We start from the raw sequence: 13,167 nt of genomic DNA, 5'->3' as shown, positions 1-13,167 counted from the left end.
TCCCAAGTAGCTGGGACCACAGGCGCCGCCACTACACCCGGCTAATTTTTTGTATTCTTAGTAGAGATGGGATTTCACCACGTTAGCCAGGATGGTCTTGATCTCCTGACCTCGTGATCCGCCCGCCTCAGCCTCCCAAAGGAAATTATTTTTAATTGTCTGATATTCTAGACAATGGAAATCCCTAAAATATAGTATTAGTTAAACCCTCGCTAAAATTCTCACAGGGTTGAGTCCTTCAGTCTTCTAACGCCTACGGCCACTTCACAAATGCCTCTGCACACGACGCATTCTCTACGAAGTCAGAGTCAAGAGCCTGGGTCCCTGGGGAAAAGCTGGCCCGAGCTGCCACCTGCTGACCACCTAGACCGCCATGTGTGTTAGGCGCAGGGCGAGCTATTCTCAGCGGCTTCTCACCTGCCCTCCCGCGAGCAGCATCAGCAGTGGCCAACGCCTGCCGTGGACAGCCCCTGAGGCAGTGACCGTCCAGGTCACCTCGCTGGGTGTGTCCCAACGCTGCAGGTCAGGCCCCACCCCTGCCAAGCCCAGTCTCAGGGTACAGCCCCCAGAAGTAACCTGTTCGGTTTCCTGAGTGCCCAGAACATTTTAAGTCACTCCAGACAGGACCAGTGCCGTGGCCGTGTGCTGCTCACGCAGGGCTCGGTGCACAGAGCAGCACGGGTGCGTGTGGCAGGAGCCGACTGTGCTGCTCAGCAGTGTATAAGGAGCTCTGACAAATTAGGAATTCATTTGAAAAAAAGGCAAAGGACATAAACAGACATTTCTGCAGGAATAAATTAAAACAGCCATGAAATAAAGGACAGGCTCCGTTTTTAACAGTAAGAACTGTATGTGTGTGCACATATTATATATGTATGTTTTGTTTTGTTTTGAGACAGGATTTCCCTCTGTCGCCAAGGCTGGAGTACAGTGGCACGATCTCAGCTCACTGCAACCTCCTCCTCTCGGACTCAAGCCATCCTCTGGCCTCAGTCTCCCAAGTAGCTGGGATTACAGGTGTACACCATCATGTCTGGCTAATCTTTGTAATTTTTGTAGAGATGGGGTTTCACCATGTTGCCCAGGCTGGTCTGAAACTCCTGGACACAGAAAATCCATCTACCTTGGCCTCCCAAAGTGCTGGGATTACAGGCGTTAGCCACTGTGCCTGGCCAGAGTTGTATATTAAAGCACCAAAATTCATCTAGGAGGTTTAACAGTGACACATTATAAAGCAACCACAGTGCTGGCAGGAGATGGACACAGATCCAGGCCGAGCCCCTGTTGGATGGAGATGTGGCCTATGAACGGGCAGTGCAACTAGCTGGCGGGAAAAGATGGATCATTCAATACGGTCACGTGGGGACAACTGATCACACAGATGGAAAAAAAGAAACGGCACCCTTACTTCATGGGGCACCCTAAGGCCAACACCATTTTGAAACCTGAGCCCCGAAGGACAGAGGGAGCCCGCCTGCGTTCCGTGGCGCGGGCACTCACACTGCTGAGGGGCGACACGTGGGTCCTGCTCGCGCTCCGCTCTCCGGTCGGGCATGGGCTGGAAGCAGCAGGTGCACAGGGCGTGGCTTCCTTGCAGAGGGCACACGTAATCCTGGACTGCTGAAGCACACGCACATTCAGCGGGAGCACGTGGGACGCAGGGCAGAAAGACAGCAGGTTAGAGACGCCGCCCGGAAGCACAGTGAGGAGGTGCACCTGAGACGGCCGGGGAAGACATAGACCCACCCTGCTAAACCACCAGGGACCTTCTGCCACCCAAACTGGGGGAGTCCAAACGGATTAACAACAATGACTGGTTTAGCGACTGGAGCAAGATTTCAAAGATCTGTTGAAGGTTTTTCTTTTTCTTTTTTTTAGACAGTGTCTTGCTCTGTCACTCAGGCTGGAGTGCAGTGGCGTGATCTCAGCTCACTGCAAGTTCCACCTCCCAGGTTCATGCCATTCTTCTGCCTCAGCCTCCCGAGTACCTGGGACTACAGGCGCCCACCACCACGCCCGGCTAATTTTCCTGTATTTTTAGTAGAGACGGGATTTCACCGTGGTAGCCAGGATGGTCTCGGTCTCCTGACCTTGTGACCCGCCTGCCTCGGCCTCCCAAAGTGCTGGGATTACAGGTATGAGCCATCACGCCCGGCCGATCTGTTGAAGGTTTTCTACTATTTCCTATAAAGGGAGGATAGCCCCATAGAACCTATGATATAGAATAAAACAAGTTTTGTGTTCAATGTCCGCTCAGGTGAGAGAACAGCCATCTCTCAAATCAACAAAGGACAGGCTAGTTGCACAAGCCCAATTGATGCGGCAGCAGAAGTCTGCGTCCACCTGGCCAAGTTCCCTGGACACTCACCACCCACACAGGAAAGACCCTGTGAGGTCAACATGCTGGCCATAAGGACAGCAATTTCACCACCCAGGTTCACCGAGCGCCCACTGAGGGATCCAGGACCCCAGAGGGAGGCACTGGTCCCACCATGCAAAGGAAGGAGTCTGTCCAGTGACCCAAACGGAGCTGCTGAGTGGCGGAGGCAAACCCAGGCTGCTGGACAGGCGTCCAGGTGGACGCTGCTTTGTCTGTTCTGTCCACGGGTTCTACAAGAAGCCACTGAGAACACAGCACAAGGATGTGGCTCTGCATCCATCCCAGGCCAGTGGCCTCGTGATGTGCTCAGCCCTGACCCGTGGCCAGGAAGCCAGGACCCCGAGGGCCATCTTCCCATTTTATGAGTCTGGAGTGAGCAGGGCGGAGAAGTGCAGCCTCCACACCCCCTGCCCAGCTCTCCTCTGCTTTCCTGGATGGCACCTGACACCCCTTGCTGGAAACAGGCACCTGACGGGAAAACATTTCGCAACTCTGGAGACATCGCCACTGCTGAGGAGAAGCCCGCCTCTTACTTGAGGGACAGATACACGATCATCACTTTGGGTCTGGCAAACCCACTGGGAGATGTGAGCTGCCCTGAGGCAGCGGCTGGGGAGGAGCGAAGTATTAAGGTCAGGGTTGTTAATTCCCAGGAGTGTTCAGGAGTGGCTACGAATCAACAGTTACTTATCTGATTTCCCAACCCAAAATCAGTCACAAAAAGCAACGAACTGTGAGTGCGGAGACCACTGAGGCCAGGGCCCAAAGGGGGCAAGGGGTGCAGAGAGGAGGTGGGCAGAGTGTGGCCACGTGCACGTCAGCACCGGGCACAGCCACAAGTGACTCGGGGGAAGGCTGAGGCCTAAGGGCGGCGTGGCTCACCTGTCGTGAGGCTGACGGACGTGGAGGGTACATCCCCCAGGGCCTGCGGGGCTCCTGGCTCACCCTCGGGTGCTGGGCAGTGGGGAGGCTGCGCCACCTGCCTTCTGTACTCAGGACACTGCCGGCACACAACGTACGGCTGGCTGCAAGGAAGCACAGGGCCGAGCTGTGTGCAGGCCCCCAGCCTCTTTCAGGCAGGGCCGGTGCAACGCGGGTCCACAGCCGTCACAGCTCAGCTCCACCCTCGCTCAGCTGCTTGGTGTGAGGGGAAAGGCCAGGCCCCCTTCCTGCCCAGCACCGCAGTGTTAGAGGAGAGGGACCAGGACAGGAGTCAAAGGGCGAGGATGCGCCGCTCTACACCCCCAGCTCAGCCCCCACGCTTTGGAGCGCCATCCCCGGGGCCACTCAGTCCCCACTGATGTGTGCTCCCAGGAGACGACGCCGGCGCAGGGCAAAGGCCAGCACGTGCAAACACACCTCGTGTTCCTCAGGACGCCACCTACCCTCCCGTTAAAAGTAGAGCACGGTGGACAAGGTACTGGGAGTCACACCAGGAGCCTGCAAGGCCCCGAATCACTTGTCTTTTCTACACTTCCCTTGTACGTCCACAAACGAGCAGACAAAAATGTAAACTGTAAAAAAAGAACCTGTTGGAAAAAATACACGGGGCTCTCCTCTCCATCTGAAAGGCTTTTCTGCGCCTGACACCAAGGCCAGGGGCCAGTAAGGCCAGCGGGTAAGACCTGACCAGATTAACAAAAGCACGGTGAAAAGACACGTATTTTTTCATAAGGAAAAAATGTAAATGAAAATGAGATTACCTATTTCTCCTACTAAACTTGCAAAAAAAGCCCCTCGGGGAGACCTTGTAGAGTGCATTAGACGCGCCCTTTCCCATTGGTGTGGGGATAACAAACTTATCAAACGTCTGTCCAGGCCCAATTCCAGTCACACTCTGTGACTCGACCGCTTCACGTCTAAATGTTGACGTCACTGCACGTGTGCACAAACACGGACGTAAGAAATGCACAGCAAGCGCTTCCCAATTCAAATGCTGGGGACATTACCGAGCTGTATGTGCAGCCAAATCCCAGCTTCATAAAAACATTTGTTTCTCACGCCTGTAATCCCAGCACTTTGGGAGGTCGAGGTGGGCGGATCACGAGGTCAGGAGATCAAGGCCATCCTGGCCAACATGGTGAAACCTTGTCTCTACTAAAAATACAAAAAAATTAGTTGGATGTGGTGGCAGGCGCCTGTTGTCCCAGCTACTCAAGAGGCTGAGGCAGGAGAATCACTTGAATCCAGGAGGCAGAGGTTGCAGTGAGCCGACATTGCGCGACTGCACTCCAGCCTGGCGACAGAGCGAGACTCCGTCTCATTAATTAATTAATTAATTAAATAAAATTCGTGCTATTGCACTTCAGCCTGGTCGACAAGAGCGAAATTCCGTCTCAAAAAAAAAAAAAAAAAACCTGTTAGTATATTACATTTCATTTTGTTAACAATTAGGACGCACGTAAGAATAGCTGGGAAAATGCAGCAAAATCTTAACGCTAAAGTGGTTTTTGTTCCCTTCTTTTTGCTTAACAGTCACATGTTAAACTTGCCAAAGCAAACAAAGAGAAGTTTTGGGTTTTTTTATGTGTTCACTGTCTTTTTAAATATCATGGCCTTGACCCAACATTCAGACCCTGGACTTGTGCATCAGGAAACACCAACATGGCAGCCGATAAACAAGGTCCCTGAGGCCGGGACTGTCTGGTCCAGGTGATGGTGCCTCTTCCGTAATAACATCCTGACAAATGATAACCGCTGCCATTTATACTACAGGACTTTACAGTCACTAGATCAGCTACAAAGAATACATATGCTTATGTGGGAAAAAATAACATATGGAATGAAGTCCCTCTGTCACAGCCAGAGATGCCAGACCATGACCAGTCGAAGCCAAGGGAAGGGTGTCGGCCAAGGGTGCAGATGTCCTGGCAGCCGCCTGCGGCTGGCGCTCTGCTGGCTACCCGACTACTCCCGTAAGTGTTCACCCAGTCCCTGCCACGCCCTCTCAGGGGAGGTGCTAATTCTATCCAATACCAGAAAACAAGCTGAAGCCATTTAAGACCTTGGCTGCTCAGGGGCAGAACCGGAACTCAGGACCCACGCCGTCCACCCAGTGGTGAGCTCTCGGTCCTGGTTCCGATGCTCCTCCAGCTCCCACGCTCTGCTCTGAGCCAGTGGCATGATTTACCTAATGTCTGAGGACTCACTGTCAACGTCTGACAGCTCCAGCAGGTCCTCTGAACTCCCTTCTTCATCAGAAACAGACCGCCTGACTTTGGGCTGCAGCATATCTTGAGTGATTTTATTCCTGGCATCCATACTTTGCACATCTTCTTCACTGCGACTCTTGTCTAGAATTGAAAGAACACAGAGCCATTGGCCAGCAGTGAGACACGACAGGCAGACAGAGTTCACACTGCTGGGAGCTTGTGTGTGCACAGTGCTGTGGAAGAGGGGTCTGGGTGGACCGCCCTCACGTGCCTGGGTGCTGGTGGATGGACCGCCCTCACTTGCCTGGGTGCTGGTGGGTGGACCGCCCTCATGTGCCTGGGTGCTGGTGGGTGGACCGCCCTCACTTGCCTGGATGCTTGCTTGGGTGCCGGTGGGTAGACCACCCTCATTTCCCTGGGTGCTGGTGGGTGGACCGCCCTCATGTGCCTGGGTGCTGGTGGGTGGACCGCCCTCACTTGCCTGGATGCTTGCTTGGGTGCCGGTGGGTAGACCACCCTCATTTCCCTGGGTGCTCGGTGGGTAGACCACCCTCATTTCCCTGGGTGCTGGTGGGTGGACCGCCCGCACTTGCCTGGGTGCTGGTGGGTGGACCGCCCTCACTTGCCTGGGTGCTGGTGGGTGGACCGCCCTCACTTGCCTGGGTGCTGGTGGGTGGACCGCCCTCACGTGCCTGGGTGCTGGTGGGTGGACCGCCCTCACGTGCCTGGGTGCTGGTGGGTGGACCGCCCTCACCTGCCTGGGTGCTGGTGGGTGGACCGCTCTCACTTGCCTGGATGCTTGCTTGGGTGCCGGTGGGTGGACCACCCTCATTTCCCTGGGTGCTGGTGGGTGGACCGCCCGCACTTGCCTGGGTGCTGGGTGAGGTACGCTTCCACGAGGTTGTTGAGGATGTGGTTTTTACAGATACGCTCCACAGGACAGCGGCAGGTGGGGCACAGGGACGAGCGCTCCATCCAGCCCGAGTAGCAAGCCGCGCAGAACGTGTGCATGCAGGGCTGCAAACTGAAAGCGTGAGAGGAGCAGTGTCCAGACAGTCCCACAGACGCAACCACCACCCTCGACCAAGGTCCACAGCAGCCCCACCACGGAAGGGCCTACAGGAGCCCAGCCATCATTCAACCTAAAAACTCTTTAACTCAGTCTTCGTTAACGTAAAGAAAACATGGCCTCTGTGTTTCCAGGAGGGACAGAGGTGAGATTATGACTTCAGGAACACAAACAACGAGACACCAAGTGTTTCTGGAACAGAAGCTGGAAGGTTCTCACTCTTGAGTTCCCACAGAAAAGCAAGGAGGCCCTTCCTCAGCTGCCCCTGCATTCATTCCATGCTGAATACACCTTCCCAGCTAAGGAACATTTAAAATGTGCACAGTTCCTTTCATCTGTCTGCAGAGTTCACTGGGTCACACACGACCCACACACCCAAAACTTGTGGGGTCTACAGCCTCCAGCTCAGGGTTCCAGGTTTCCTCCTTGTTGGCACCACAACTAAAATGAAAGTGGTGGCCATGCACGGTGGCCCACGTCTGTAATCCCAACACTTTGGGAGGCCAAGGCAGGCAGAATACCTGAGTTCAGGAGTTCGACCACAGCCTGGCTAACATGGTAAAACCCCCCGTCGGTACTAAAAATACAAAAAAATTAGCCAGGCATGGTGGCGTATGCGTGTAATCCCAGCTACTTGAGAGGCTGAGGCAGGAGAATCACTTGAACTCGGGAGGTGGAGACTGCAGTGAGCTGAGATCACGCCACTGCACTCCAGCCTGGACGACACAGTGAGACTCCAACTCCAAAACAAAAACAAAAACAAAAACAAAAAACCAGCCTGGGCTACACGGCGAAACCCTGCCTCTACAAAAATACAAAAATCAGCAGGGTGGCCGGGAGCAGTGGCTCATGCTTATAATTCCAGCACTTTGGGAGGCAAAGGTGGGCAGATTGCCTAAAGTCAGGAGTTCAAGACTAGCCTGGCCAACATGGTGAAACCCTGCTCTACTAAAAAATACAAAAAATACAAAAAAATTAGCCTGGTGGCACACGCCTGCAGTCCCAGCTGCTCAGGAGGCTGAGGCAGAAGAATCATCTGAACCTGGGAATCTGAGGCTGCAGTGAGCCAAGATCGTGCCACTGCACTTCAGCCTGGTGACAGAGCGAGACTCCATCTAAAAAAAAAAAAGGAATAAAAAATAAATACATAAATAACAATAAAATCAGAACATTAAAAAAAAAGTCAGCCGGGCATAGTGATGTGCACCTGCAGTCCCAGCTACCGAGGAGGCTGAGTGGGAGAACCGCTCGAGCCTGGTAGGGAGAGGTTGCAGTGGGCTGAGATAGCGCCCACTCTTACCTGGGTGACAGAGCCAGACCTTGTCTAAAAAAGAAAAAGAAAATGGTAACCTCAGCAGATGCCAGGCCAAATAGGACCTGGAGGCTTGTTTCATGCCCAGCCCCGCCCCACACTGGACGAGGAACCCGCAGTGCCATGTTCCATGAGCCAAGGGTGAACGCAGTCACACCTCACGCAGTCGTGTAGCAGGTCCTGGCAGATGATGCACGTCAGCGTCTCCTCCATCTTGTCTGGCTTCCCAGTCGCTGCTCTGACGTCCTCCTGGACGGTCTGGGCGTTTCTACGCGGTTGTGCGACCAACAGCTGCAGGTCCAGGTCAAAGTCCCCATCTACAAGAGAAAGGGATGTGCTCTGACTGTCGTAAACAAGGAGGAAATACATGCAGTCTTTTTTTTTTTTTTTTGAAATAGAGTCTTGCTCTGTTGCCCAGGCTGGAGTGCAGTGGCGTGATCTCGGCTCACTACAAGCTCCACCTCCCGGGTTCACGCCGTTCTCCTGCCTCAGTCTCCCGAGTAGCTGGAACTACGGGCGCCCGCCGCCATGCCCAGCTAATTTTTTGTATTTTTAGTAGAGATGGAGTTTCACTGTGTTAGCCAGGATGGTCTTGATCTCCTGACCTCGTGATCCACCCGCCTTGGCCTCCCAAAGTGCTGGGATTACAGGCGTGAGCCACCACGCCCGGCACATGCAGTCTTTTGAGCTGACAAACATCTTCACCTGTAGAAAGAGAAAACCTCTAGGCCACAGATGTTCAGAACCAGAAGCAGAAAATACAGAGGCCTTGCCTTATCTTTGTATTTCTAAAGTGCATCTTTGGCTGGGTGAGGTGGCTCACGCCTGTAATCCCAGCACCTTGACAGGCCGAGGCAGATGGATCAACTTGAGGTTAGCAGTCTGACACCAGCCTGGCTGACACAGAGAAAACCCCGTCTCTACTGAAAATACAAAAATTAGCCGGAAATCGCTTGAACATGGGAGGCAGAGGTTGCAGTGAGCCAAGATTGTGCCACTGCAATCCAGTCTGGGCAACAGAGTGAGACACTGTCTCAAAAAAATAACAATTAAATAAATAAATAAATAGGGTATTTTGCAGAAGTTCCAAAATAAATCTCATATTCCAATAGGTTTAAGTTTTGTTTGAGAGACATGGTTAATAACATTAAAAAAGACATTCAGGATGTGAGTTCGTGTTGAAGGCCAGCTGTGTGTGATGTCACTTTGTTTAAACACAAACTGGGACTCGTTTGTGTCACAGAGGAAAAGGTTGGAAACAGAGACTGAAGATACTGAAGATGTCAACAGTCGCTCATATTCTTTTCTTCTGGTGTGTTTTTTTGTCTTTTTTTTTGAGATGGAGTCTCAAAACTGTGTTGTTGATTTCCTTACTTGAAACAAGCATACGAACAGTTTTGTGTGGTTTAATTGCTTAGCAACTCCAACATCATTGGAGTTGAGAAGAAGATAACATCTTGAGTTTTCTTTAACATTTTTTTTTTGAAGACAGTCTCTCACTCTGTTGCCCAGGCTGGAGTGCAGTGGCGTGATCTCAGCTCACTGCAAGCTCCACCTCCCAGGTTCACACCATTCTCCTGCCTCAGCCTCCCGAGTAGCTGGGAGTACAGGCGCCCGCCGCCACGCCTGGCTAATTTTTTGTATTTTAGTAGAGATGGGGTTTCACTGTGTTAGCCAGGATGGTCTCGATCTCCCGACCTCGTGATCTGCCTGCCTCGGCCTCCCAAAGTGTTGGGGTAACAGGCATGAGCCGCCATGCCTGACCCTCTTCGGGTGTGTTTTCATTTTTCTATAATGCTGAGATGTTGGTAATCATCAATTAATTCTTATTTTTAATTAAATAAACTGCACACAATTTAAAGAGCCAAATATTTACAGGCAGCCAGATGCAGTGGCTCACACCTGTAATCCCAGCACTTTGGGAGGCTGAAGTGGGGAGATCACTTGAGCCCAGGAGTTCAAGACCAGCCTGGACAATATAATGAAACCCCATCTCTACAAAAAATACAAAATAAAAATTAGCCAGGTATGGTAGCAGGCACCCGCAGTCCCAGCAACTCAGAAGGCTGAGGTGGGAGGACTGTCTGAGCCCAGGAGGTGGAGGCTGCAGTAAGCCAAGATTGAGCCACTGTGCTCTGGCCTGGGTGACAAAGCAAGATCCTGTCTCTTAAAAAAATGTACAGATAATATATTTACAAGAAAACAAAGGCAGTCACCTTCTGCCTCAGCCGCTCCTCACCTCATTTCCCTCCTTGGAGGAAAACTACTTTCATGTCTTTGAGCTGTTTCTTCTGGTATTTACCTCTGTGTTTCTAAGTTATCATGGTACATGTTGATTTATCAATTTCAGACATCATCCCTGACATCTATTAACACAAAGCAAAACTCTGAATTGAGACCCCCCCCGCCAACATTATGTTAACACAACTATTAGTTCATGATATTGTATTTGTATTATGCTTATGCAAGTATTCACTGCTGAGCCAAGTAGTGTACTAGATTGTTGTAGGACTTACACAATTTTTCATGTTTGCTAGAATTAAAATTTCCTCACTCCTGTGCTTATTTTTCCTATGTAACTGCTGCTGATTCTTTCCACACCTTCCCCATGCCGATCAACTCCACGTGTCAGATAACCTGTGAATGTGAAGATTTAAGCTACATTTTTAGAAATCATTGTCCTACCAGGACAGAGGGCTTTCTTTTTTGATTTTTATTTATTTATTTATTTATTTTGAGACAGAGTTTTTTGCTCTTGTTGCCCTGGCTGCAGAGCAATGGCACAGTCTTGGCTCACCGCAACCTCCACCTGCTGGGTTCAAGCAATTCTCCTGCCTCAGCCTTCCAAGTAGCTGGGATTACAGGCATGAGCTGCCACACCCAGCTAATTTTTGCATTTTTAGCAGAGACGGGGTTTCACCATGTTGGCCAGGCTGGTCTAGAACTCCTGACCTCAGGTGATCTGCCCGCCTTGGCCTCCCAAAGTGCTGGGACTACAGGCGTGAGCCATAACATCTGGCTTGATTTTTATTTTTAGAGACCAAGTCTTGCTCTGTCACCCAGGCTGGTCTCGATCACCTGACCTCAAGTGATTCTCCTGCCTTGGTCTCCCAGTGTTAGGATTACAGGTATGAACTACTATACCTGGCCAGTAAGGAGGACTTTGAGATTAATTCTGCAATTCAGAACAGACTATTTCCAGACCAAGAGAATAGCCTGTAGTAAACCACAGTGCTACCCGGATTATGCAAACCACAAAAAACAGGCCCAGGTTTTCTGAATGAAAATGCTAGAGGTGGCCGGGCGCGGTGGCTCAAGCCTGTAATCCCAGCACTTTGGGAGGCTGAGACGGGCGGATCACTGACACGGTGAAACCCCGTCTCTACTAAAAATACAAAAAACTAGCCGGGCGAGGTGGCGGGCGCCTGTAGTCCCAGCTACTCCAGAGGCTGAGGCAGGAGAATGGTGTAAACCTGGGAGGCGGAGCTTGCAGTGAGCTGAGATCCGGCCACTGCACTCCAGCCCGGGCGACAGAGCAAGACTCTGTCTAAAAAAAAAAAAAAAAAAAAAGAAAATGCTAGAGGTGTTCACAGGCATCAACCTGAGGCAGGGTCCACGTGCCCCTGCAGGAAGCAACGCCCCACAGCACAGAGCGTGGCAGCGGCCCCTGCACACGCCGGGAGCTCATGATAGGGCAGAGGACACACACAACCAGATACTAACCTCCTTTCATTTTCTTCTTCATGGGCTCCAAATCCTCCTGATCCTGGGGTTCCAATGACAAAAAGGATGCAGGCTTTCTGTCTGGGAGAGCTGAGGCAAAGCTGGAGACTTTATCACTTGCCACGGAGGGACCACATCCTTCAGGGGAGATGCCACCACCCCCAGACTCTGTGAGAGGAATCAAACAAGACATGTGCTGATCCATCCAGCTCAGGAGAGAACCACGACTGTAGGGTGTCACTGACTGGAACCCAGTGCAGCTGACAACCTAAGACGTCATAGTTCAGGAATGACAAGTGGCTTACCAGGAGTGTGTGCTCACTCAACTCACATCTTCACTGTATTTGTGCCCATCTCTGTGTGGGGTGGAGCTGGGGGCAAGAAGTGCATTTGCAGAGAAACAAATGCAGAAATGTCTTTGACCAGGCTTAGCCCTCGGGCGACAAGTCTAACCCAGGGCATAGCCACGTATTTGTGGTCATATGATGCACACCATGTCATAAACTGTGTTAAAATAGAGGTTTGGGCCGGGTGCGGTGGCTCACACTTGTAATCCCAGCACTTTGGGGGGCTGAAGCAAGTGGATCACCTGAGGTCAGGTCGAGACCAGTCTGGCCAACATGGTGAAACCCCATCTCTACTAAAAATATAAAAAACTAGCCAGGCGTGATGGCATGCATCTGTAATCCCAGCTACTCAAGAGGCTAAGGCAGGAGAATTGCTTGAACCCGGGAGGCGGAGGCTGCAGTGACCCGAGATCGTGCCACTGCACTCCAGTCTAAGCAACAAGAGTGAAACTCCTTCTGGGGAAAAAAAATAAAAATAAAAAATAGAGGTCCGAGACCGGGCATGGGGCTCATGCCTGTAATCCCAATACTTTGGGAGGCCAAGGTGGGAGGATCACTTGATCCTAGGAGTTTGAGACCAGCCTGGGCAACAAAGCAAGACCCCATCTCTACAAAAAATACAAAAAAGAAAAAATTAACTAGGCGTGACAGTACGAGCCTATGGTCCCAGCTACTCAGGAGGCTGAAGTGGGAGGATCAGTTGAGCCCAGGAGGTCAAGGTTACAGTGAGCTATGATCATGCCACTCTCCCAACCTGGGCAACAGAGCGAGACCTCTTTTTTTTTTTTTTTTTTTTTGAGATGGAGTCTTGCTCTGTCGCCCAGGCTAGGAGGCTGAAGTGGGAGGATCAGTTGAGCCCAGGAGGTCAAGGTTACAGTGAGCTATGATCATGCCACTCTCCCAGCCTGGGCAACAGAGCGAGACCTCTGTCTCAAAAAAAAAAAAAAAGAAAAAGAAAAAGAAAGACAATTAAGAATTTGTTGAAAATTGTTTTAGTACAATGCTAGGCTGCATGTCTTGCATCTGTACACCCAGCAACTCAACAGGCTGAAGCGGAAGGATTGTTTTAGGCCAGCAGTTGGAGACCAGCCTCAGCAACAGGGCAACACCTCATTTCTTAAAAAATACAAGGGAAGCTGAGCCAGGAGGATTGCCTCAGCCCAGAAGTTCCAATTTGGTCAGCT

At 51.5% G+C, this 13,167-nt stretch overlaps 1 protein-coding gene across 1 annotated transcript in view; it reads right to left on the bottom strand.

Moving 5' to 3' along the window:
* The window catches only part of CHFR (checkpoint with forkhead and ring finger domains, E3 ubiquitin protein ligase), a 34,000-nt gene that overhangs the window by 8,616 nt on the left and 12,217 nt on the right, over window positions 1-13,167 (bottom strand). The window contains exons 6-11 of the mRNA XM_011961299.1: window positions 11,637-11,804; window positions 8,071-8,230; window positions 6,402-6,556; window positions 5,511-5,673; window positions 3,263-3,405; window positions 1,501-1,620 (exon numbers count right to left, since the gene is read on the bottom strand). Coding sequence (XP_011816689.1) covers window positions 1,501-1,620; window positions 3,263-3,405; window positions 5,511-5,673; window positions 6,402-6,556; window positions 8,071-8,230; window positions 11,637-11,804 — 909 coding nt within the window. The remainder of the gene's footprint in view (window positions 1-1,500; window positions 1,621-3,262; window positions 3,406-5,510; window positions 5,674-6,401; window positions 6,557-8,070; window positions 8,231-11,636; window positions 11,805-13,167) is intronic.

The sequence above is a fragment of the Colobus angolensis genome, unplaced genomic scaffold (assembly GCF_000951035.1).
Source record: "Colobus angolensis palliatus isolate OR3802 unplaced genomic scaffold, Cang.pa_1.0 Scaffold115, whole genome shotgun sequence".
Lineage (NCBI taxonomy): Eukaryota > Metazoa > Chordata > Mammalia > Primates > Cercopithecidae > Colobus > Colobus angolensis.
This window is presented reverse-complemented; position numbering and strand designations above follow the sequence as displayed.